Source organism: Rhinopithecus roxellana, chromosome 12 (assembly GCF_007565055.1).
Source record: "Rhinopithecus roxellana isolate Shanxi Qingling chromosome 12, ASM756505v1, whole genome shotgun sequence".
Classification (NCBI taxonomy): Eukaryota; Metazoa; Chordata; class Mammalia; order Primates; family Cercopithecidae; genus Rhinopithecus; species Rhinopithecus roxellana.
In genome coordinates, this window is record NC_044560.1 from 10,572,592 (window position 1) to 10,597,359 (window position 24,768).

Genomic DNA, 24,768 nt, shown 5'->3' on the forward strand with positions numbered 1-24,768 from the left:
CGGGCGGATCACAAGGTCAGGAGATCGAGACCATCCTGGCTAACACGGTGAAACCCCGTCTCTACTAAAAAATACAAAAAACTAGCCAGGCGAGGTGGCGGGCGTCTGTAGTCCCAGCTACTCGGGAGGCTGAGGCAGGAGAGTGGCGTAAACCCAGGAGGCGGAGCTTGCAGTGAGCTGAGATCCGGCCACTGCACTCCAGCCTGGGCGGCAGAGCGAGACTCCGTCTCAAAAAAAAAAAAAAAAAAAAAAGAAACATACAAGAGAAATAAGGAAAAACATTAGCAACATAAAGTAGAATGAGAGAGTGTTAAAAATAAAAGAACTGAAAGCAAATATTCAATATGAGAAACCAGCCGCATTCTCAGCCCCAAACCTCTGCGTGCACCTTACAGCTCCTTGTTCTCCAGGAAAGACGTTTGCGGCCTCTGGACCTCAGCATGGGCTGTTCCAGCAGCTTAGACTTCCTTCCCTCCACTTCTCCTGAAACACAGCATATCCTCAAGACTCCTTCCCTGACCATGCATCATCATCAAGGTGACACTCAGTGATGGCATGGGGTTCTGGACTCAGGACACCAGGGTGCCTGCCCCGATTCTTCAACTAATTGGCTTTGTGACTTTGGGCAGGTCACGCTACCTCTATGGACCTCAGGCTTCTCTTAGGGAAAAAGATGAAGGTGTTGGGTTAGAGTATTCCTAAGTCCCTTTCACCTATGTTGTGATACCGTGGTGGGGAGCACAGGCTTTGGTGTGAGGTTGCTCACCAGCCCTTCCTGGGTCAGCACTTAATGCTGTGTGTCACGGAGCAGTTCTTTCAACACGGAAAGCCACCGTTTACTTATCCTTACATAAGGGTTAAGAGGATGTAGTTTGGAGTTGGATACTTTGGGCTCAGAATCCCAGCTCTGCTGCTGATCTGCTGTGTGACCTCAGGCAAGTTACTTAACCTCTCTGTGCCTTTTTCCTCTTCATAAAATGTGAATGATACTAAGAGTACCTACCTCAAAGTATAGGAGCACAGTGAATGCAGCTGTCATTCTGCTGGTGACAGTTGTTTCACCACTATACAGACGTCTCCTTTCAATTTGGTAGATTCTTGATGATTATCTGCCGGGCTTTGCTTTCCAAATACATTCTGTTGCATTTTAACTTTTAACAGACGCTCTCCACTGTATTGTATCTGTAAACAACCCTGCAAGGTGAGGATGACTAACCCTTGTTTTATGGACAAGGAACCTGAAGCTTCAAAGTTGCTTTCAAAGCTACACAGCCAGGACTTAACCCCAGGTCCACCTCCCACAGGACTAAGGGCTTTCCACCATGCCACACTATTCAGAAGATTAGACTGGGCCTGGACGTGGTGGCTCACGCCTGTAATCCCAGCACTTTGGGAGGCTGAGGTGGGTGGATCACCTGAGGTCAGGAGTTCGAGATCAGCCTGGTCAACATGGTGAAACCCCCATCTCTACTAATAATAAAAAATTATGGGCCGGGTGTGGTGGCTCAAGCCTGTAATCCCAGCACTTTGGGAGGCCGAGACGGGCGAATCACGAGGTCAGGAGATTGAGACCATCCTGGCGAACACGGTGAAACCCCGTCTCTACTAAAATACAAAAAACTAGCCGGGCGAGATGGCGGGTGCCTGTAGTCCCAGCTACTCGGGAGGCTGAGGCAGGAGAATGGCGTGAACCTGGGAGGCGGAGCTTGCAGTGACCTGAGATCCCGCCATTGCACTCCAGCCTGGGCGACAGAGTGAGACTCCGTCTCAAAAAAAAAAAAAAAAAAAAAAAAAAAAATTAGCCAGGCATGGTGGTGGGCGCCTGTAATCCCAGCTACTCGGGAGGCTGAGGCAGGAGAATCACTTGAACCTTAGAGGCGGAGTTTGCAGTAAGCCAAGATTGCTCCATTTCACTCCAGCCTGGGTGACAAGAGTGACAAGAGTGAAACTCTTGTCTCAAAAAAAAAAAAAAGATTAGACTGGGACTTGGGAGATTACCAAATGCAGGCAGATGGGAAAGCACAGTGAGAAGTCTCGCAGGCTGGAGTTCAGTGGCGCAATCTCGGATTACTGCAGCCTAGACCTCCTGGGCTCAAGCAATCCTCCAGTCTCAGCCTCCTGAGTGGCTGGGCCTACAGGTGCGTGCCACCATGCCTGGCTAATTTTTGTAGAGACAGGATTTCGCCATGTTCCCCAGAGTGGTATTGAAATCTTGGGCTGAAGCAGTTCTCCTGCCTTGGCCTCCCAAAGTGCTGGGATTACGCGTGTCAGCCACCACACCTGGACCTTACATGTATATTCTGACTGTCCACCCTTGGCCATTTGTAGTGTCATGCAAATGTGGGCTTAGTGATAAGCCAGAAGTTAATTGAGGAGGAAGAACAAAGGTGGGTTGGACAATCTGGGGCTCTTATGACCTGGGATAGAGAGCCAAAGGGACTCTGGGAAAGGGAGGAGGATTCTGGGAGCACACAGAGTCAGCAGAGAGGAGGACTGAGTTTCAACAAGCCCGGAGCTGAAGCTGGAGACTGAAGCCGAGGGTAGCAGATGTGGACTTTGCCAAGAGGCAGGTCCAGAGGGCAGCTCTGGGGCTGAACTCCAGCCCTGCACCGCTGCCCCTCACCCTGGTGTACTCTTGAGGGTCTGGGTTTGTGGTTTCAGTTTCTTCATCTGCAAAAGGGCTGCTAGTACCACTTAGTAGAGTTAGGGGAGAGGGCACGAGGGAGACAGGAGGTCCTGGGCACGAATCCAGTTGCGCTGGTTGTATTGACATGCATGGACTCGAGAGTTAATCCTGAAACCCTATCCTTCCTTATCTGTGATTTCGGAATCACGTTCTGGCCTGCGTGGGATCGTTGCAAGGCCACAGTGAGATAATTTCCTGGTGAGACCTTCTCTGACCTCTTTATTTAAAACTGCAAACCTCCCTGTCCTCCTCCCTCCCTTCTTTTTCCCCACTGCACTTACCGCTACCTGATGTTCTATTGCTTTTACTTACTTACTTGTTGTCTGCCTGCCACACTGACAGGGATTTGGGCTGTTACGTTCAGCACCTAGAACAGCCCTTGGCGTATAGTGGTTGCTCAGTAAATAGTGATCCATGTTGATTGAATAACATGTTGGTTGAATAACATATAGGGAGAGCCCTAGGGCATAGAGGGTGTTTAGTCAAAGTCAGCTGGATCTTAGAGACATAGGGCAGAGACCTGAGAGAGTCTGGGACAGCTCACTTGGTGTGATGAGGTCTCCCATGAAAGCATTTGGGGTCTGGATTTCAGGGTGGTGCTGGTTTCCTCTCTGGCTACAACCTGCAAGCAGCGAGCCCTACAGGAGAGGAAAGTTTGGCTGGGTGTGGGGCCTCACCCCAGGAGTCCCAGCACTTTGGGAGGCTGAGGCAGGAGGATTGCTGGAGCTTAGGAGTTTGAGACAGTCTGGACAACATAGCGAGACCTTGTCTCTACTAAAAATAAAATAACCAGCCAAACGTGATGCTGCGCGCCTGTAGTCCCAGCTACTTGGTCTCTTGCTGAGGCAAGAGGATCATTTGCGCTCAGGAGGTTGAGGCTGCAGTGAGCTATGATCGTGTCACTGCACTTCAGCCTGAGTGACAGACCAAGACCCTGTCTCAAAAAAAAGAAAGAGTGAAGCTGGATGGGTCAAATACTGGGGCTTCTGAAGAAGTCAAGACCTTCAGGCAGACAGGAAGCTCATGACACTTAGCGTTTTCTTTAGCTTTTTAAATCACTCGGACTGCTCCTGAGTGGAACAAACTATCTCAAAGAAATGATAGGCCCAGTCCACTCCACTCCAATGACTAGGAGAAAAAGCAGTAGCATGGGGCCCAGGCAGATCTGGGGACATGGCCTGGCCCTGCCCCCGTTTAGCAGAGGGACCAGGGCAAGTTACTTCACCTTGCTGAGTCTCTACTTTCTCCTCTGAAATGGGTGTAGTGGTATTCCCCCTCCGGGGCCTTTTGTGTAAAACCTACTAGAAAGGTGAATTATAACCGGTCATTACCAGACTGAAGGGCATGGAAGGCAGAGCTTGTACCTGCAGGTCCTGTCACAGGGCTGGCACACAATAGACACATGGAACCTGGTGGTCAAAGGGTTGTTCTGATTTTCTTTTTTTTTTTTTTGAGGCGGAGTCTCACTCTGTCGCCCAGGCTGGAGTGCAGTGGCCGGATCTCAGCTCACTGCAAGCTCCGCCTCCTGGGTTTACGTCATTCTCCTGCCTCAGCCTCCCGAGTAGCTGGGACTACAGGCGCCCACCACCTCGCCCAGCTAGTTTTTTGTATTTTTTTTAGTAGAGACGGGGTTTCACTGTGTTAGCCAGGATGGAGGGTTGTTAAACTCAATGGACAACAACCTGCATAAAGTGAGGATCCGAGTCCTGCAGGGCTGTTAGGCAAGTCCAGCCCCAAAACTTTCTGTAATTCTACAAGTTTATAGATTCCAAGTAGAAAGTGACTTGTAGGAAGTTGGACTCTTACATTACCACATACTTGAAAGTTGTCAGCTTTAGCTTGTTTGCAAGATTTTTCCTCTGGCAGAAACAGTTGGCAGAATATGAATGACCTGATTTGGTTGTTCACAATCTAAGGGGCTGCGAAAAACTCGCTGAGCTGTAGTTCTGAGGTCAGACTCTCTGTTCCAAGTAACACAAAAGCCAAGACACACAATGGGGAAATTAATTGGCTCATGTAGCCAGGATGTTCAGAGGAAGGCTTCAGGCATGGCTGCATCTAGGAGCCCAAGTGATGCTATCAAAGACTCAAGGTCTCTACCTTTCTCTAGTCCATCTCTGAGAGGTTGCTTCCTCCTCAGGCTACACAAAGCGCCCCTCCCCACCACTTCACACCCTCATGACCCAGTAGGCAGACAGTCTTTCAGCTGGAGCCAGTCAGGGTCCACCTGGAGCTGGAGGTGGGACCAGTCCCACCCAAACCAGGCTGAAAGGGGGAGGGTCACTTCCCAAGGAAACTTGGTGGTATTGTTAGGAAGGGGAAACAGACTCTGGGTGGCCAAAAATGACAGTAGATGTCCACTCCACTCACCAGAGGGAGCGCAGTGGAGAGCCGTAGAAACTTCTGCATTGTACTTTTTGATTTGCAAGGTTCCTTCCCTTCCAAGACGCCGATACGGGAGGCAGAATGGAGTTTATTATCCCTGCTCTATGGCCAAGGAAACAGCCCTTGAATATTCAGCGAGGACTCTGACTTGTAACCCTGGACTGCCACCACTGATCTCAGCCTCTCTGTGCAGAATTATAAACCCAGAGGAGCTGACCTGGGAGGCAGAGGCCAACGTGACTGAAGCCCCTCCCTTTGTGGAACGGGCACTCTGACTAGATATAAGAGGCCCCCAGGAAGCTGCGATCACGGGAAAGTCCACGGGGAGCTGAGACAGGAGCATGACATGAGGACCAGTAACAGGGCAGCAGCCAGGCATGGCTTCCTACAGCTCTTATTGCTAGGACCTCCCCCCTCCCTCCCCCTACACCCCGGCAGAGTGAGCTCATGCAACCCCACTGAGGCAGGGCTCCCTGTGCCTGGGATGGCTGAGGCACGAGCTCTGCCATTGGTGACCGAGGTTGTCATGGCATGTGACTGAGATGGGCGTGGCACGTACACTGGACGTGGAGCTGGACAGGCCTGGCCTGACTCTCAGCCCTCCCATGCGGTTGCTTTGTGACCCTGAACCTCCCTCCTTTTTCTGAGTCTTGGTTTTTCCTCCTGAGCCCTAGCTGATCATTTGCACTTCACTGGAATTGGAAGACTGGGGGAAAAGCCCCCAGTGTGTAGTAGGTGCTGCATAGAGTTTCTCCCTCTTCCTCTTTGGGTCCTGTTGGTAGCTATGTGACCTTGGCCAAATTCCTTGACTTTTCTGTACACTGGGAGCAATGAGGGTGTTGGTGTGAGGACCAGATGGATTTTCTTTTTTTTTTTTTTTTTTTTTTTTTTTTTGAGACGGAGTCTCGCTCTGTCGCCCAGGCTGCAGTGCAGTGGCCGGATCTCAGCTCACTGCAAGCTCCGCCTCCTGGGTTCACGCCATTCTCCTGCCTCAGCCTCCCGAGTAGCTGGGACTACAGGCGCCCGCCAGGTCGCCCGGCTAGCTTTTTGTATTTTTAGTAGAGACGGGGTTTCACCATGTTAGCCAGGATGGTCTTGATCTCCTGACCTCGTGATCCGCCCGTCTCGGCCTCCCAAAGTGCTGGGATTACAGGCTTGAGCCACCGCGCCCGGCCGCTCAGATGGATTTTCGTGTAAAGCGCTTAGAGCAATGCCCAGCACACTCGTGATCACTGTTACTTCTGGCTAACTAACACCTATTGTTTAATGCGTACCAGGCCCCAGGGTCTTTCCCTCCTTGTTTATTGTCTCACTGAATTCTTGTTCCTCCAATGACGTAGGCTCTCACCAGGATGGTCCCCATTTGATGGGTGAGGTGATGTGCCCAAGGTCAACGGGGGCCTGCTGAGCTGTGTGCCCTTGGGTGGGACCTCACCTCCACAGGCCCCAGTTTCCTGTCTGGGGCTCTCGGCGTCAGCCCTGCCCTGCTGTGTCCCAAGGTCGCCGCGGAGATCAAACGCAAAAGCCACCGGGAACCTTCTGCTGCCGGCTGGAGCGTCCTCTGGGAATGCGAGGAACGCTGTTATCTGGAGCCCAGCTGCCCTGAGCACTGTCTCTGGGAACACCCGCGTCCTTCCTCCTCTGACCTGAGCCCTCTGCGCCCGCCACCCAGGGATTCGGCTTGTGCTGGCCGCTGCCCAGCAAGCTACAAGTTCATTGTCCCTTTTCCCACAGCCCGGCGCCTCAGCCTCCTCTCACAGGGCCTGTGCAGGGCCATCTGCACAATGGACACATCCTCTGCTACCGGGAGGGGAGTGGGAAGAGCTGGGATTGGCCAGTACCCTGTCTTGAGGATGGGCTGAAGGAGTGGATTATGGGCGGGGGTGTCCAGGGGGTGCCCACCTGGCCAGGGGCAGAGCCAGGTCTTGAATCTGGGATCCTCCCCTCCCTGCCACTGCAAGCCCTAACTGATTTCCACTGCAGGGCTGGCTACAAGATACTGTGCAAAGATCAGAAGAAGGCCGGGCGCGGTGGCTCAAGCCTGTAATCCCAGCACTCTGGGAGGCCGAGACGGGCGGATCACGAGATCAGGAGATCGAGACCATCCTGGCTAACACGGTGAAACCCCGTCTCTACTAAAAAATACAAAAAACTAGCTGGGCGAGGTGGCGGGCGCCTGTGGTCCCAGCTACTCAGGAGGCTGAGGCGGGAGAATGGTGTAAACCCGGGAGGCGGAGCTTGCAGTGAGCTGAGATCCGGCCACTGCACTCCAGCCTGGGCAACAGAGAGAGACTCCGTCTCAAAAAAAAAAAAGATCAGAAGAGACTGGACCCTAGATGTGACTCTCTCTTGCTGTGTGACCTCCAGCAAGTCACCTCACCTCTCCTATAAAGTTAGGATTGTAGGAAGCCCACCCACTGGGAACCCTGGTGCAGATACAATGAAATAACATTTGGGAACAGAGTGTAGTGAGTATGAATCAAATAGCAGCTGCATGCAATTCCTTCATCTGCAAAAGTATAATGTGTACGTGTAATGTACATATTGCAGAGAGGGCAAATGGTGATTTGTTTCCAGTCTTGCCTCCTGTTTCAGGAGTTTATGCTTAGTCCTGGGAGACAGAAACATCCCCAAGTAAGGCTGAATTCTGGCTCGCTCACTTATTGGCTGTGTGACCTTGGGCATGCTCCTTAACCTCTCTGTGCTTCTGTTTTGTCATCTGTAAAATGGGAATAATAATAGTGCTTACCTTGAAGGTTGTTGTGAGTTAATATAGGTTCTAAACAATGCCTGGCACATAGTAAGGTCTATGAAAAGTTTTGTTATTATTACTCTTATGAATACAATGACAAAATACGTAAAATAGAATTTTTCTAAAATAGTCTCAGTTTGAAATATTTTCATCAGTTGCCGCAAATCACTACGTATGGAAGTCCAAGACATTGGCATCCACGCTGTGCCTTGAACACTGCCTTGCCTTTCTAGTAATTGGCCCCCCAAATCCTCAGCTAGTAAGTGAGTGAGGAGACTTATCCCTGCCCCTGATGTGCTGTGTGACACTGGGGAGGTTGTGTACCCTCTCTGTGCCTTCCTTTTCTTTTCTTTGAGATGGAGTCTCACTGTGTTGCCCAGGCTGGAGCGCAGTGGCGCCATCTCAGCTCACTGCAAGCTCCGCCTCCTGGGTTCACGCCATTCTCCTGCCTCAGCCTCCCGAGTGGCTGGGACTACAGGTACCCACCACCACACCTGGCTAATTTTTTGTATATTTTTAGTAGAGACGGGTTTCACCGTGTTAGTCAAGATGGTCTCAATCTCCTGACCTTGTGATCCGCCCACCTCCGCCTTCCAAAGTGCTGGGATTACAGGTGTGAGCCACCGCGCCCTGCCTGTGCCTTCCTTTTCTTGTTGTTTCTGAGAGCAAGGATGGGACGGCCATGTCTCCTAGTACCAGGGAGGCTCCCCCTGCAGAGTGCTGAGGGAAGTGCTGGAGGAGGTGGTTGGCGAACACCTCAGATGCACAGAGCATGTGCCACCCTCCCCCACCGCTTTCTGTACTTGGCATCTAGGCTTGGCGCAGAGCGAGGTGGCCTGGGGCAGAATATGTCCTTTCCGTAGCATGGCAGAAGGCTGTGTACCTGCAAAGCAGCCATGCCCCACCCCCCACCCCTGCCTGGGCACTGCAGGCCCCAGGCATGGTGTCTGTGGGCCCTGCTGTCCCCTACCCTGTGATCTCCCTCGCGTGCCTGCCTGTTGCTGTCTCTCCTGCCACCAGTCCTCTGGCTTCAGTCCTTTGCCCACAGAGTTGGTTTGGGGCATCATGACTGTCCTGGAGCCTCAGGGACCCCCAGGGAAGCTTTGGCTCCAGAACCCAGACCCTTGGGGTTTCTGATTCCAGCTCTGCTCTGTGGCCTTGAGTAAGTGACAGAAGGTCAGAGCCTCACCCTCCTCGCCTGTAAAATGGGGCTGGAGATGGGGCATGTAGTGAGATGAGGCAGGCAGAGGGCCTGCTCTCGACCAGGCCGTGCTTGGGGAGCAGAGCCCTTTGTGGTGGCAGCCATCCAGGTGAACAGGTCTCTGGGAAATCCCAGAGCACATGGCGGCTTGACCGAGTGCGCAGGGAAGGGTCCATCCCTTCTCAGTTCCAGCCCCTCATCTGCCCCACTTGCCTATCTCTGCCCCGCAGTCTATCCACCCCATTTGCTCCCCCTCCCCATAACCATAGCTCCTGACTGACATTCACTCAGCACCTACCACATCCCAGCCTCCGTTTTACGCCCTTGTGTGTGTGAAGGCATCCTTACAACAATGCAGTGGCTTCTATTAGATGTGGAGGGGTAAGGTCACCTGCCCTGAGCTGCCCAGCTGGTGAGGGGCAGAGGCAGGATCGGAACCCAGGCAACCTGGCTCCAGCATCCATCTTCACTCTGCTGAGCTGTCTCTTCAGCCACCCACCCTCTGACCCCGTCATCCTTCCACCTAGTGACGTTCCCTGGCCACCCGTGCTGGCCTCTGCCAGCCACGGGGCTGCTGCCATCAGCAGAGCAGGATTCCAGCTCCCTAGGAGCTCATCATGGCAAGAGGGTGACAACCGGCGATTCTCTAAGGCTCTGATCAATGCCACCAAGGGCTTCATGGCACTGGGCTCTGGGAGCTTGGGGAGGAGCCGAAACTGCTGTCTGGGCTGGAGTGGGGTAGGGAGAGGGCAGGGGGAGGGATTCATTGGTTGGACAGCATGGAACATTCTAGGCTGGGAAGCACGGTGTGCAGAGGTGTTGAGGCTGGGAGCGCTCAGCGGACAGCTGGCTTCTCATCAGAGCCGTAAAGATGCAGTGGCTTGGCACCAGGCCTCCGGGGCGCTTCCACATTTGTTTCCTGCCAGGATGGGGTGCTGTCAGCGGCTAGAAGTCTGAGCCTTGCTATATCCCCAGCACTGGCCCACGGCCCTCTAGGGAAGTCCTTCCTTGGATCTGACCTGCAGCCCATTCTGAAACCACCACACATTCCTGCCCAAGCACTTCATCCAGCTCTTCATGACAGCCATAAATAACTTCCTCCAGTAATGAATACAGTCCTAGCCAGCAAGGCTTGCCACAGATGCTGGGCTTGGTGGAGAGAGGAATTCCATGTCCCGTCCCTATGACTCTGCAGCTGAAATGTTACTGGGTTGGTCTTCAGCAGGGCTCCCTCCCTAGGCAGCTACACAGGTGCCCCTCAGCCCCTGCCTCATTCCCCATGCCCACCAGGGACACAAGGGCGACTCAGCACTCCTCTCCAGCCACAGCTCCTTGGAAGAGCCCAGAAGGCCCAGCTGACAGGCTAGGGGATGCTGGCTCCAGGCTGACTCAGTTCCCTGTGAGTGTCTCTGGTGGGGAGCAGCTGGGAGATGCAGGGTCTGCTTGTAGTGGTTCCTCTCACCGGGCAAGGCTTTCCTCCTCTTTAGGCCTCAGTCTTCCCATTTGGACAATGGGATGATCTCTAAGACAAAGTTTCCCAAATGAATCTGCTCAGAAAATGACTTGTTAAAAATATAGCTTCCAGCCAGGCACAGTGGCTCACGCCTGTAATCCCAGCACTTTGGGAGGCCAAGGCTGCGGGCAGATCACGTGAGGCCAGGAGTTCAAGATCAGCTTGGCCAACATGGTGAAACCCTGTCTCTACTAAAAACAAAAATTAGCCAGGGATGGTGGTGGGCGCCTACAATCCCAGCTACTAGGGAGGCTAAGGCATGAGAATCGCTTGAACTCAGGAGGTGGAGGTTGCAGTGAGCTGAGATCGCGCCACTGCACTCCAGCTTGGGCAACAGAGCACGATTCCATCCTCCCCACCACCTCCCCCCCCCAAAAAAAATACAGCTTCCAGCTGGGCACAGTGGCTTATGCCTGTAATCCAAGCATTTTGGGAGGTTGAGGCAGGAAGATCACTTGAACCCAGGAGTTAAAGACTAGCCTGGGCAACATAGTGAGACCCCACCTCTATTTTAAAAATGTGAATATTAACCAAATGTGGTAATGTATGCCCGTAGTCCCAGCTACTTGGGAGGCTGAGGCAGGAGGATCGCTTGAGGCTGTAGTGCACTATGATCATGCTACTGCACTCCAACCTGGGCAACAGAGTAAGACCCTGTCTCAAAACAAAAAATAAAAAACAGCTTTCCAGGCCCTGACCTGGGAGATTCTGACTTAGTAGGTCTGGGGTAGGAGAAGTAGGAATTTATTTAGGGGGTTGTTGTCTCTCTAATCTCTCTTTTTAAACTTGAATATAGTCACATCCCTCCACTAAGCCCTTTTTCCCCAACACTCCCTTTATTGAAATCTCATCAGCTCCTCCCCAGAAACCTCGTGATATAGACAGAGTAGGGACAATTAGCCCCTTGATAACTTTTCACAAAAGTACCGACGTTTAAGTACCTCTCAGGTCATGATAAAAAGCATTTCCGGCCGGGCAGAAATACTGTAGTCCTAGCTACTCGGGAGCCTGAGGCATGAGAAGCGCTTGAACCTGGGAGGTGGAGGTTGTGGTGAGCCGAGATCGCGCCATTGCACTACAGGCTTGGCGACAAGAGCGAAACTCCATCTGAAAAAAAAAAAAGAACATTTCCATTGCCCCCGCACTGCCTAGTCAATCCTCCTCCCAAGATAACCACTTGGGAATAAGACTTTTTCCATAAGCACCTCAAGTGATTTTTGTTGGTCCGGGGCATTTGGGAAAATCACAAAAGACCTTCCCAGCCCAGACAGTCTGGGACAGTCTGGGGCTGTGTGCTCTATACCGGGGGCTCCCTAAGGGCAAATACCAGACCCTGTGAGTCCTGCCAGGTACAAGCTGGGGCATACCAGGTGATGCTCCCTGGGGGCACATCAGTTTATTAGGCTGCATGGTGGAGCCTTGGAGGGTGTCCTTGGAGCAGGCCTGGGGGCTGGGTGGGGAAGGCCCCCGGCTGAGCTGATGTGGAGAGAGCTTGGCAGAGGGATGTCCCTGGGTCGGTCCCATATGGAGGCCTGTGTAGAGCCTGGCCCAGTGCGTGCCATCGATGTGATCCTGGGCCATCTTCACCACGGTCAACTGGTCCGTAGAGGGGGACCTGTAGAGGGGGACAGCTCCGTCTCACTCTCAGGGTTGTTAATGAGGACACAGCAGGTCAGGTGTGCCACAGTCAGCACCTGGTGCACCGTAGTTCTTGAATGGGAAACCAATGTTAGACGCCGAAGGAAACAGTTTTGGAGGCGCAGGGACTGACCCAGCCTCCCACACCTGGGAAGGGTGGAGCCTGGGCTTGGATCAGATTTGCTGGCTGTGTGACGGTTGACCCAGTGACTTCACTGCTAGGCCTTGGTTTCAAAATGTGGTGACTGAGAGTGGTGCTAAGGCCCTAAGTTTGGGTCACGCTCTCACCGAAGTGAGAACCTGACCAAAAAGGGGGAATTTTAAAAGAAAATGATGAGTTGGGTGTGGTGGCTCACACCCAAAGTAATCCTAGCACTTTGGGAGGCCGAGGCAGGTGGATTGCCTGAGCTCAGGAGTTCAAGAACAGCCTGGGCAACATGGTGAAACCCCATTTCTGCTAAAAAGTACAGAAAATCAGCTGGGCATGATGGCATGCGCCTGTAGTCCCAGCTACTCAGGAGGCTGAGGCATGAGAATTGCTTGAACCTGGAAGGCGGAGGTTGCAGTGAGCCAAGATCATACCACTGCATGCCAGCCCGAGCAACAAAGCGAAACTGTCTCAAAACAAAAACAAAATTATGAGAGGCTATTGTTTGGACTAAACGCATACTCTAGGCCCCAACAGACCAGACGAAACCTAAATAGAGTCACTTGTGCTAAATGTGATATCATCAAACTAAAACTTTAAAAAGAACACGTAAATGCTAAAACCAGGTTTTGTTTTGTTTTGTCTTCTTGTAAACAGGACATTCCAACATTAAAAAAAAAATACCTTCTAACCCTTAAAGAAAAAACCTAAAGTCTTTATTCCCACCTTACAAAACCCCCTGCCCTGCTGTTTCCCAGTGGGTTTCAAGACCAAATTAGTACATTTACAATGGTGATAGTGACATCAGTGACTCAAGTTTTGGTCAATGTCTCAAAATTTAAAAAATAACTAAAAGAAGGGAATTATTAAATCAAGTCTAGCCTAATGCTGCTTTCTTACATATTTTAAGTTCAGCCTAACGGTTTCTCTGTACATTGTAAACTATAAGTAATAGAGGTATAAGCAGACTATAGCCTACACTTGTGCCAATCACCACTTTTTTTTTTTTTTTTTTGACAAAGTCTTGCTCTGTCACCCAGACTGGAGTGCAGTGTTGTGATCTCAGCTCACTGCAACCTCCACCACCCGGGTTCAAGCGATTCTCCTGCCTCTGCCACCCAGGTAGCTAGGATTACAGGCGCCTGCCACCACGCCCGGCTAATTTTTGTATTTTTAGTAGAGACAGGGTTTCACCATGTTGGCCAGGCTGGTCTCCATCTCCCAACCTCAGGTGATCCGCCCTCCTCAGCCTCCCAAAGTGCTGGGATTATAGGAGTGAGCCACTGTGCCCAGCCACCAATTACCAAGTTTTAGTCAATCAAATGTAGCCATCTGTTCAAACCATGTTCAAATAAGACAAGTGCTAAGCTGTAACCAATCTGACTGCACCTCACTTCTGTCTTCTGTACTTCACTTTACTTTTCTGTCCATAAATCTTCTACCAAGTGGCTGCGCTGGTGCCTACTCTGGCTCAGGAGGCTGCCTAATTTGCAGATTGTTCATTGCTCAATTAAACTCTTCTAAATTTATTTTGTTTTGTTTTATTTTATTTATATATTTTGAGACAGAGTCTCGCTCTGTTGCCAGACTGGAGTGCAGTGGCACGATCTCAGCTCACTGCAACCTCCAACTCTCTAGTTCAAGCGATTCTCCTGCCTCAGCCTCCCGAGTAGCTGGGATTATAGGCACACATCACCATGCCCAGCTAATTTTTGTATTTTCAGTAGACACGGGGTTTCACCATGTTAGCCAGGATGGTCTCAATCTCCTGACCTCTTGATCCACACACCTCGGCCTCCCAAAGTGCTGGGATTGCAGGCAACTCTGTTAAATGTAATTCAGCTGAAGGTTTTCTTTTATCAGTAGGGCTAATAATCCCCACCCTGCCAGTATCACTAGGATGTTGTGAGGATCTGATGCAATTTGAGTTACGGGAATGTTGAGAAAGAAAAGGGCGTAATGGAGTAACGAAATTCGTTTTCCTGTTACGGTGAGGTCAGTGGCCTTTCTGCGGTCAAGAAGAGGGGACTTTCCTTGGCACCAAGAGGGTAAAAGTGTCTCCCCTGACCTTGGGTATTTTGTGCCATGGGATCTGAGGTGTACCAGGAGGCAGGAAGCATGACTGGAAAAGGCCTGGTCTAATGGTGCACAGCTGTGCCTGTGTCACGTGGCTTGACCTCTCTGGGCCATTTCTGAATCTGTGAGGTGGGAATCATAACCACTCTCCTGACTTCATGGGATGTTTTGGGAGAGACTGGATCTGGGTTAGGGGGACAATTTTGGAAGCAGAAAAGACCACTCCGTGCTGGCAACTGCTCGTCCACCTCCGGCCTGTGTGTGCTGCCTCCTGGGTGACTGCTGGCTTTAGGCCAGCGCCTGGCAGGGCTTGACTAAAGCCTCCCTAGGCTGCTGCTATCTCAGTTCTGAGGTACAGGCCATGGAGACCAGCAGATTTGGGCTTAAATCCCAGCTCCACCATTGCACCTCTGAGCCTCTGTTTCTCTGCAAATGGGGATACTAGTCTCTAGCCCAGATGGGGCCTGGTACACAGTAGGTGCTCAATAAGAGCAGTTTGTCTTCTTCCGAACATGGGTGCATCCCTCTGACTGGGGTAAGCACCAACTCAGATTTCTGGGCTCATAGATGGGCTGGAGCAGCTGCTGCTGTTAAGGGAAAACTTCTGCTACTAGCCAAGGGGTTCCCTTCTTTCTGTGTTTTTACCCCACAGGGCACCTGGCACAATGTCTAGCACATAGTAGGTGCTTTGTCTACACTGGTTGGTCAGTTACCTCCAAGCTGTCAGAAACTATGTCTGTCCTGTTCCCGACTGTTTCCCTAGAACCTAGCACAGAGATACCCAGTAGGAGCTCCGTAGGTATTTGCGAGTGAGGAATGAATGAACACAGTTGAGTGAACAAGCATTGGGTCCTCCCCTGGGGCTCAAATGGGAGAGCCTGCTCCCCCTTCCACCACCCCAGCACCCCATTTCATCCCGCCTGACTAATCCACAAAGATTAATTTAGGGATAAAGCAGGTCACGGCCACTGACCCAGGGCTTTGGAGCTAGTGTGACTGACTGTGCGGGCCGTGGTGGCCGCTCCCAGGGGCCCTCTTTGCCTCAAGATGGCCCTCCTGTCCCCCGTCCTGGATGTGATCCTCATGGTGGCCCTCAGCCTCCTCCTTCTAGGGCTGGTCCTGGGCCTCCTTTGTTTCTTCACCTGCCGCCTGGCCAGGCCGCTCAGGTAGGGGAACTCACCTGGCCTGACTCCCCTCACTGCCAAATACCTCGCCCTAAGCTCGTTTGGCTTCCCTTATTCTTGTGGGATGGAGCCAGCGGGGCACTCGTCTCTCTTACTCTTCATGAGGGGGAAACTGAGGCCTGGAGAGGTTGAGCCCTGGAGTCAGCCTGGGCTTGAATGGAGTGTGGTTGAAGACTAGCCAGACCCTCTGCTCGGTTTCCTAAACTACAAAACGGGGGCTGTTCATCCTTATTGTGAGATCAGGGATGTAAACAGCATGGGGCTGAGTGCGACATGAGGGCCGAAGAAACGGTAGTGACACGTTTGTCCCATTCTTCTATCATTTGCCCCAGATCTTCTGAGATGCAGCCCAGGGCTGGCTTTGTGCCCCACTCCGGGATGCCCCTGGGCCCTCTGCCCGGATTGCTGAATCAGTCCTCAGAGCCAAGGCCTGCCTGGCCCCTCAGCCCCCGCCACTGCACTGCCAAGTAGCTGCTCTTCTGGAGCCACAGCCTAGCCCGGGCTTCTATAATCAGGCTACAGAGGAGCCGGGAGCCCAGCAGAGAAGGGAGGGAGGGGGTGGCGATGGGGCTGACACACACCCGGAGGCCCCATTTTAAGCTGACAGGACATTGGCGGAGGGTGGTGGGCAGCCGGGGCCCCCGCAGCCCCAAACTGGGCCCCTCCACTTCCAGGGCTGCCAGAGAGCAGCCAGGAGCCTCTGCAAGGGGGAGGGGTCTGAGGGGTGGGGCCAGCAGGGAGGCTCTGGGTTCTGAAGGCTTTCCCAGGTCCCCACCCGCTCCTTGTCCTGAGCAGAGGCTATGGGAGAAGGCACCTGCCTCCAGGCCAAGCCTATCTCAATGTATCCCTGGGGCCAAAATTCAGAGCATCCCAGCCTGAACTGGTGGCACTTAGGAAACTGCTGCCATGTGCAAGCACTCGGGATGCAGAGATGGGTAAGATGATGGTCTTTACGCTCATAGAGCTTCAGGCTAGCAGGGAGGAGAGACAAACCAATAACCAAAAGAATAATCACGTGGGGCTGGATGAGCCTTTCAGAGTTCCCGGGTCACTCTACACATTTATTTTTCTTTATTCACTCACCTGTTTTGGACCCTAGGTGCAGAGAGAGTGGGATGCGTTATCTCTCTTAGCATATGACATACCCAAATGAGCTCTCAGTTCTTGTTTTATTTATTCATTTTTTCCTTTGTCCCCGCTCCCTGCCTCCCCACTGCCATTCCCACAGCTCCCTGAAGTCCCGATGCTAATGTACGTAATACGGCTTTGGATTTGTAAGTGTCCTTGTACGTTACACAGTGTTCTGTCCGTGGGAGTGGTTTGTACTTACATATACTGCGTTTGATTCTTTACATTCATCACTCGGTCCTCTGCCTTTAGACTCCACCATGCTGCTGTTTTGACGTCTAGTTTTAATACCACTGCCACACAGACATGGCCTCCACCACTCCTTACTAATTTGTTTCGCTAGTTATGGACAACGAGGCTGCCCCAGCTCCTCACCATCATAAGCCAGCGTTAAAAGGAGCCAAAGCTTTCTCCAGTGAGTATGATGGTTTCTGCAGGTTTTTGGCATAAAGCCTTTATCAGATTAAAGAAATTCTTTTCGGCCGGGCGCGGTGGCTCAAGCCTGTAATCCCAGCACTTTGGGAGGCCGAGACGGGCGGATCACAAGGTCAGGAGATCGAGACCATCCTGGCTAATACGGTGAAACCCCGTCTCTACTAAAGAATACAAAAAACTAGCCGGGCGACGAGGCGGGCGCCTGTAGTCCCAGCTACTCGGGAGGCGGAGGCAGGAGAATGGAGTGAACCTGGGAGGCGGAGCTTGCAGTGAGCTGAGATCCGGCCACCGCACTCCAGCCTGGGTGACAGAGCCAGACTCCGTCTCAAAAAAAAAAAAGAAATTCTTTTCAATACCCCTCTCCCTTGATGAGCACGTCAAGTTTCATCAGGGTATTAACCACTACCTCTGTGCCTGTGATTCCCAGATTTTTACCTCTAACCCAGACTTCTTTCTCAAATGCCAGACTCAAATATTCAGCTGCCTCTTTAGTGTCTCCACTTCCAAAAGACATCTCCAGCTCAACATTTCCAAAAACAAGTTCCTGATTGTCGCCACAAAATCTACTCCACCTCATGCCTCAGAAGACCACCCCAAATGCTGAAAGGCTGAATGCTTTTTTCTTTTTCTTTTTTTTTGAGATGGAGTCTTGCTCTGTCGCCCAGGCTGGAGTGCAGTGGTGCGATCTCGATCTCAGCTCACTGCAAACTCCACCTCCTGGGTTCAAGCGATTCTCCTGTCTCAGCCTCTCAAGTAACTGGGATAACAGGTGCACACCACCATGCCCGGCTAATTTTTGTATTTTTAGTAGAGAGAGTTTCACCATGTTGGCCAGACTGGTCTCAAACGCCTGACCTTAAGTGATCCACCCGCCTCAGCCTCTCAAAGTGCTGGGAGTACAGGTGTGAGCCATCGCACTTGACTCAGTAGTATTTTTATGTACTAGTAATGAACAATTTCAGAAACATTGCCATTTACAATAGTTCCCCAGAAAGCGAAATTCATAGGTATAAATCTGGATTCAGAGTCCAGAGTGCTAACCATTACACGATGGAACCTATAGGTATAAACCTAACACAACATATCCAAGATCTACAGGCTGAAGACTACAGAGTGCTGATAGACCTGAAGAACTCTGACTGAATGAGTGGGCGACTCCACGTGCTAGAGACATAAACCCTCCCACATTGGTCTGTGGATTTAATACCCTACCTATCAAAAACACAGTGGTGGAGGACAGATCAGGGATCGCCAGGTTTAGGGATGGGCGGATTGTGTAACTATAAAGAACGTAAGGGAGATTTTTGGGGTGGCGGAGCTGTTCTGGGTCCTGATGGTGATGGTGGTGGTTACATGAATCTATCCATGTGTCAAACGTCAGAACCCTCATTTTACACTTGGGAGCAACAGAAATCCCTTCCTCTGGAGGGGGTGACTGATGGTAACCTGATTGCTAATTCCAGAATCAGGAACCCTGTGGTCAGGTTTCTGCTGTGCAGCTTCCTGTGGGTAACCTTGGGCAAGTCACTTGTCCTTCCAGAGCCTTGGTTTTCTCATCTGTGAAAGGACATGATAGGTCCTTTTCTGTCCACTGCGTAGTTTATTAGTGAAACATCATGGTGAAATTCTTTATAAGCTGTGGAGTGCAGTACATAGGCTTGCTTTCATTTTGTCAGTGTCCTTTATAGATTGTTCATATAAGCTCCCAAAGAGTAGTATTTATTTATTTATTTTTTATTTATTTATTTTTTTGAGACGGAGTCTCGCTCTGTCGCCCAGGCTGGAGTGGAGTGGCCGGATCTCAGCTCACTGCAAGCTCCGCCTCCCGGGTTTACGCCATTCTCCTGCCTCCGCCTCCTGAGTAGCTGGGACTACAGGCGCCCGCCACCTCGCCCGGCTAGCTTTTTGTATTTTTTTTAGTAGGGACGGGGTTTCACCGTGTTAGCCAGGATGGTCTCGAACTCCTGACCTCATGATCCGCCCATCTCGGCCTCCCAAAGTGCTGGGATTACAGTCTTGAGCCACCGCGCCCGGCCTATTTTATTGAAATAAAACACACATAGAGAAAAATGTGTGCATTATACATTGACAGCTGAACCCACTGTGTAACCAGCACCCACCCACCCAGATCAATCATAAACAGAACCGCACCAGCACCCCAGCAGCCCTTTCCTGTTTCCATACCCTCCACGTGGAGCCTCCATTCTGTTTCCCAACACCCTGGGTTAGTTTTTATACTTTCTGTCATCGGAATCACACTGTAAGTGCTCTTGGTTTTAGTTTCCTTTGCTCAAACTTACCTTGTGGGATTCATTCATGTTGTGAAGAGCTGGAGATCATCCATTCTCCTTGCTCTCTGTGGTGGTCTCTGTGTTGTGAACACACACAGTGTATTATCCAGCCTGCCATAGATGGAGGCAGTTTTGAAGCCATTATGAACAGGGCTGATGTGCACATTCTGCTGGAGAGAAACGAGTCCCAGGGTGCAGGTCGGATGATCAGCTTTGGTAGTCCTGCTGGTTTTCCCATGCACTGTGCCGGTCTACACCCCAACGGTGAGCGGACCTTCCGGTAGTTAAAGACCTTCATGAACTCTTGGACTTTCCTGCACACACACAGGAGAGAATTTTGGATGGCTCTTCCCTTCCCCCCACCTCCTTCCTTAGGGCATTGGCATTCAACTGATGTAAATATTTACTGTGCCAAGCACTAGGAGTGCAGAGACAAACAAGACAAAGTCCTCACTCTTAGAAGCTCCCGGTGTGGCAGCTGAGATGGCCCAGGAAAGAATTATATTACCTTCAAAAAGGGAGGTATTACCTTCAAAACGCGGTGTTTGAGGTGGCATGAAGCTGAGTGGTGTTATATTGGAATGAGTGACCATCCTGGAGGCTTCCTGAAAGAGGTGACTTCGTTTTTAAGTGATTTTAAATAATAGTTTAATGTATTCGTATTTTGTATTCAGTTAATAACATTTTTCTGATTTTAGGATTTGCTATAGAAATGTTGGGAAACCATAAAGTAGAACAAAAAAAATGTAGGAATCATCTGAAATTCCAAATTCTACCACTCCCTCACAGTTAAGTGCTGTTAGATGTTAGGTGTGGGGTATTTCCTTTTAATTTCCACTCTGCACTGCCACCCCCAGCCCCTACCCCAGAGCCCTCACTTCTGGCACTGGAGCGCAGCTTGCATGTTTTTAAGGCTGAATCAAGATCCCTTCTTCTGGTGGTAGTGGTTTCTTTTTCTCTCTTTCTCTCTTTCTCTCTCCTCCTCTCCTCCTCCCCTTCCTTCCTTCCTTCCTTCCTTCCTTCCTTCCTTCCTTCCTTCCTTCCTTCCTTCCTTCCTTCCTTCCTTCCCTCCCTCCCTCCCTCCCTCCCTCCCTCCCTCCCTCCCTCCCTCCCTCCTTCCTTCCTTCCTTCCTTCCTTCCTTTTCTCTCTCTCTCTCTTTTCTTTTCTTTTTCTATATTTTTAAATTAAAAAAAAAATCTTGAATGGGCATGGCATCTCACACCTGTAATCCCAGCACTTTGGGAGGCTGAGGCAGACAGATCACCTGAGGTTGGGAGTTCGAGACCAGCCTGACCAACATGGAGACATGGAGAAAACCCCATCTCTACTAAAAATACAAAATTGGCCAGGCATGGTGGCGCAAGCCCGTAGTCCCAGCTACTCAGGAGGCTGAGGCAGGAGAATTGCTTAAACCCCGGAGGTGGAGGTTGCGGTGAGCCGAGGTTGCACTGTTGCACTCCAGCCTGGGCAGCAAGAGCAAAACTCCGTCTCAAAAAAAAAAAAAAAACAAAAGAAAAAGAAAAAATCTTTTTCCTTTGAGCTGGAGCTGCAAAGAGAAGAATTTTTAAAAAGAAAAGAAAATCTATAAAAATTAAAATACAAAAATTTTTCTTAGACACAGGGTCTCGCCGTGTTGCCCAGGCTGGTCTCCAACTCCTGGCCTCAAGCGAACTTCCTCCAACCTCAGCTTCCCAAGTAGCTGGGATTATAGGCATGTACCATCATGCCTGGCTTTTTTTCTTTAAACAACTTTTTAAAAATGTTTTATTTTGTTTTTACTTAACATATAATTGTACTAGAGTAGTGTCTTATCTGTCACAACACTTTTCTAACGGTAGAGTGTGTGTTACTGCCGTTTCCCACAACAAATGGTGTCATATCTTGGTCTTGGTTGAAGCAATAACATTTCTCAGTGAAACTCTTGCCATTTAAAATTCTTCGTCTCGTAACTCATGCACAACAGGGTTAGTACATTTCTCAGCTGCCAGTGAGGTTGTTCCTTGTGATTTAACAGGATGACCACAGTGTAAAAACATTCTTACGCCATTAATACACACTTGTTTTAGGCTACTTGGAAAATTCAAAAACATTTTAAAAAAAAAGAGGAAATAATCATTTATAGTCCTACCACCCAGAGAAAACCACAGTTAATGTTTTGGTATATTTCCTTCCGGTTTTTTATTTTCCACCTAAACTCTTCAATTACATCCAACTTTTTTTTTTAAAAAAAACAATGTTTTTAAAAAAGTATAAAGATAATACTGTATCTCAGCACAAAAGAAAATTTCGGAAATGCAGAAAAGACAATGGAAAAGAAAAATCAGTTGTCTGTGATGTCACCACCCAGAAATAGCCACGCTTCCAGCCAGTCTTTTCACATATGTGACTCCTACCGTTTTTGTATCTCTTACCATAAACGACAAGCTCTAGAAGAGAATGTAGCAAATGCAGGGGTCCTGAAAGAAGGGGTGCACGCTTTGTTTTGTCCCTGATGTTCCTGGGACACAGGTAATTAAAAGGCTGAAGACCGAGTGCTCTAGAACAGGGCTTCTCAAGGTGTGGTCCGCAAAGCAGCAGCCTCTCCTGGGAGCTTATTGGAAATACAATCGGAGCCTCGCGGGTGGGCCGGGAATCTGTTGTAACAAGCCCTTGGGGGAATTCAGATGCTTGCTCTCATTACAGTTGAGAAACACTGCACCAAAAGACTGGACTCTGGGAGGTTGGGGGCTTCAGATGAATTGAAAGTGGAAATTCATTTAGGAAATGGGACGGAACCGCTTTGCAGCATGGAACTCATTGATACTGACACAACTGTTTGCGTGGTTCAGCTTCCTGAGACAGGAACCACCTGGGTTTGGCATCCCAATGTCAAACCCCATGCCTGGTCTGTAATAGGTGCTCACCGAATACTTGATGAATGAATCAAGGAATGACTAAGTGAGTGAAAAAGGGATCTCTAGAGCCGTGCCCCACATGCCTCTTTTTCTCTTTTTTTAATTTCTAGGATTGGAACATCAGTTAACATCTGACCACTGCCAGCCCACCCCCTCCCACCTGCATCGATTCCATCTCTGGGCTCCAGGGATAAAACAGGTCTTGGGGTGCACCATGATTTCACCATTCTTAGTACTGGCCATTGGCACCTGCCTTACCAACTCCTTAGTGCCAGGTATGCTTGGGGACACAGGTGGAGGGATGGGGTAGGGTGAGGGCAGTGTCTATGTTCAAGGTCCCAGAACCATGCAAAGTATTTTAAGAGCTGAAAACAGTGTTCAGAGCAGGAAACCTCAACCCTGCTACTTGCGTGTGTTAGTCGGACAGGTCACTCTTTTCCCATATATATATATATATATATTTTATTCTTCCTTCCCTTCCTTCCTTCCTTCCTTCCGCCCTTCCTCCCTCCCTCCCTCCCTCCCTCCCTCCCTCTCTCTCTCTCTCTCTCTCTTGTGTCCCTGTGAAGAGACCACCAAACAGGCTTTGTATGAGCAACATGGCTGTTTATTTCACCTGGGTGCAGGCAGGCTGAGTCCGAAAAGAGAGTCAGCGAAGGAAGATAGGGGTGGGGCCGTTTTATAGAATTTGGGTAGGTAAAGGAAAATTACAGTCATGGAGGTTGTTCTCTGGCGGGCAGGAGTGGGGGGTCACAAGGTGCTCAGTGGGGGAGCTTTTTGAGCCAGGATGAGCCAGGAGAAGGAATTTCACAAGGTAATGTCATCAGTTAAGGCGAAGACCGGCCATTTTCACTTCTTTTGTGGTGGAATGTCATCACTTACGGCAGGAACAGGCCATTTAAATTTCACTTCTTTTGTGATTCTTCAGTTACTTCAGGCCATCTGGATGTATATGTGCAGGTCACAGGGGATATGATGGCTTAGCTTGGGCTCAGAGGCCTGATACTTTCTTTCTGAGGCAGAGACAGAATCTCACACTCTGTCATCCAGGACGGAGTGCAGTGACGTGATCTCGGCTCACTGCAGCCTTCGCCCCCCAGGTTCAAGTGATCCTCCTGCCTCAGCCTCCCGAGTAGCTGGGATTACAGACGTGCGCCACAACACCTGGATAATTTTTGTATTTTTATTAGAGATGGGGTTTCATCATGTTGGCCAGGCTGATCTTGAACTCCTGACCTCAAGTGATCTGCCCACCTTGGCCTCCCAAAGTGCTGGGATTACAGGTGTGAGCCACTGTGCCCAGCCTTTTCCCTTTTATATTATACTATTCTTTGATTGGGGTTTCTATTCTCTCTTTTATCTTTGATAATTTGGAATATAATGAATCCTATGGACTCTTCCGAGTCTTGGTCCGCTGTGTCTCCTGTCGGTTTTGTCTGCTCATACTCCCTCATGGGATCGCACATTTTCTTGTCATTTGTAGTTCTCACTAGTGAACTCATCTTCAACAGGAGTTTTTTGTTTTTCTATTGGAGACTCATGCGGAAGTGTTTCCACAGCGTGGCATGGTGTTTTCAGGACACGAGGGGTTCAACTAATTCTAGGCCAGTTTTTATGTTAATTTCTTTTTTTTTTTTTTTTTTTTTTTTTGAGACGGAGTCTTGCTTTGTCGCCCAGGCTGGAGTGCAGTGGCGCGATCTCGGCTCACTGCCAGCTCCGCCTCCCGGGTTCACGCCATTCTCCTGTCTCAGCCTCTGAGTAGCTGGGACTACAGGCGCACACCACCACGCCCGGCTAATTTTTTGTATTTTTAGTAGAGACGGGGTTTCACCGTGTTAGCCAGGATGGTCTTGATCTCCTGACCTCATGATCCGCTCGCCTCGGCCTCCCAAAGTGCTGGGATTACAGGTGTGAGCCACCGCGCCCGGCTATGTTAATTTCTTGGTTTGCAATTCTTACACTATAAATTCAGATCCCCACTTAGACCTGGCTCAGATTTGGACTTGAATTCACATTTCTTACGAATGACTGTTTTCTCTGTCCCTTCCATAGCTCCAAGGGAAAATGTGTACCTTAAAACAGCTTCGGCAGGCCTCGTGTGGTGGCTCACGCCTGTAATCCCAGGGCTTTGGGAAGCGGATGTGGGAGGATCGCTTGAGTCCGGGAGTTTGAGGACAGCCTGGGCAACATAGTGAGACCTCCATCTCTAAAAACAAACAAACAAACAAACAGCCGGGCACAGTGCTGCATGCTTGTAGTCCTAGCTACTTGGGAGGCTGAGGTGGGAGAATCACTTGAGCCCAGGATTTCAAGATTACGGTGAGCTATAATCAAATTACTCCAGCCTGGGTGACAGAGTGAGACTCTGTCTCTTAAAAAGAAACCAGCTTCTGCCCAGGTGGCTCACGCCTGTAATCCCAGCACTTTGGGAGGCTG

The 24,768-nt window shown here is 50.4% G+C and overlaps 1 protein-coding gene and 1 long non-coding RNA gene across 3 annotated transcripts in view; one reads left to right on the forward strand and one right to left on the reverse strand.

Moving 5' to 3' along the window:
* Positions 1–24,768, forward strand: part of ALPL (alkaline phosphatase, biomineralization associated) — a 72,137-nt gene that overhangs the window by 23,572 nt on the left and 23,797 nt on the right. The window contains exons 1-2 of one of the 2 annotated variants that reach the window (XM_010364342.2): positions 19,871–20,051; positions 22,443–22,607. In XM_010364342.2, the coding sequence (XP_010362644.1) occupies positions 22,547–22,607 (61 nt within the window). In that variant the 5' untranslated portion in view covers positions 19,871–20,051; positions 22,443–22,546. Of the gene's footprint in view, positions 1–19,870; positions 20,052–22,442; positions 22,608–24,768 lie in introns of those variants that run through there. The other variant, XM_010364341.2, reaches the window with a different exon arrangement.
* LOC115900665 lies at positions 19,133–20,045 on the reverse strand. The gene is made up of 3 exons (XR_004060319.1): positions 19,967–20,045; positions 19,447–19,751; positions 19,133–19,181 (listed from the first exon to the last, which is right to left on the reverse strand). It is a non-coding gene; the product is annotated as an uncharacterized LOC115900665 (long non-coding RNA).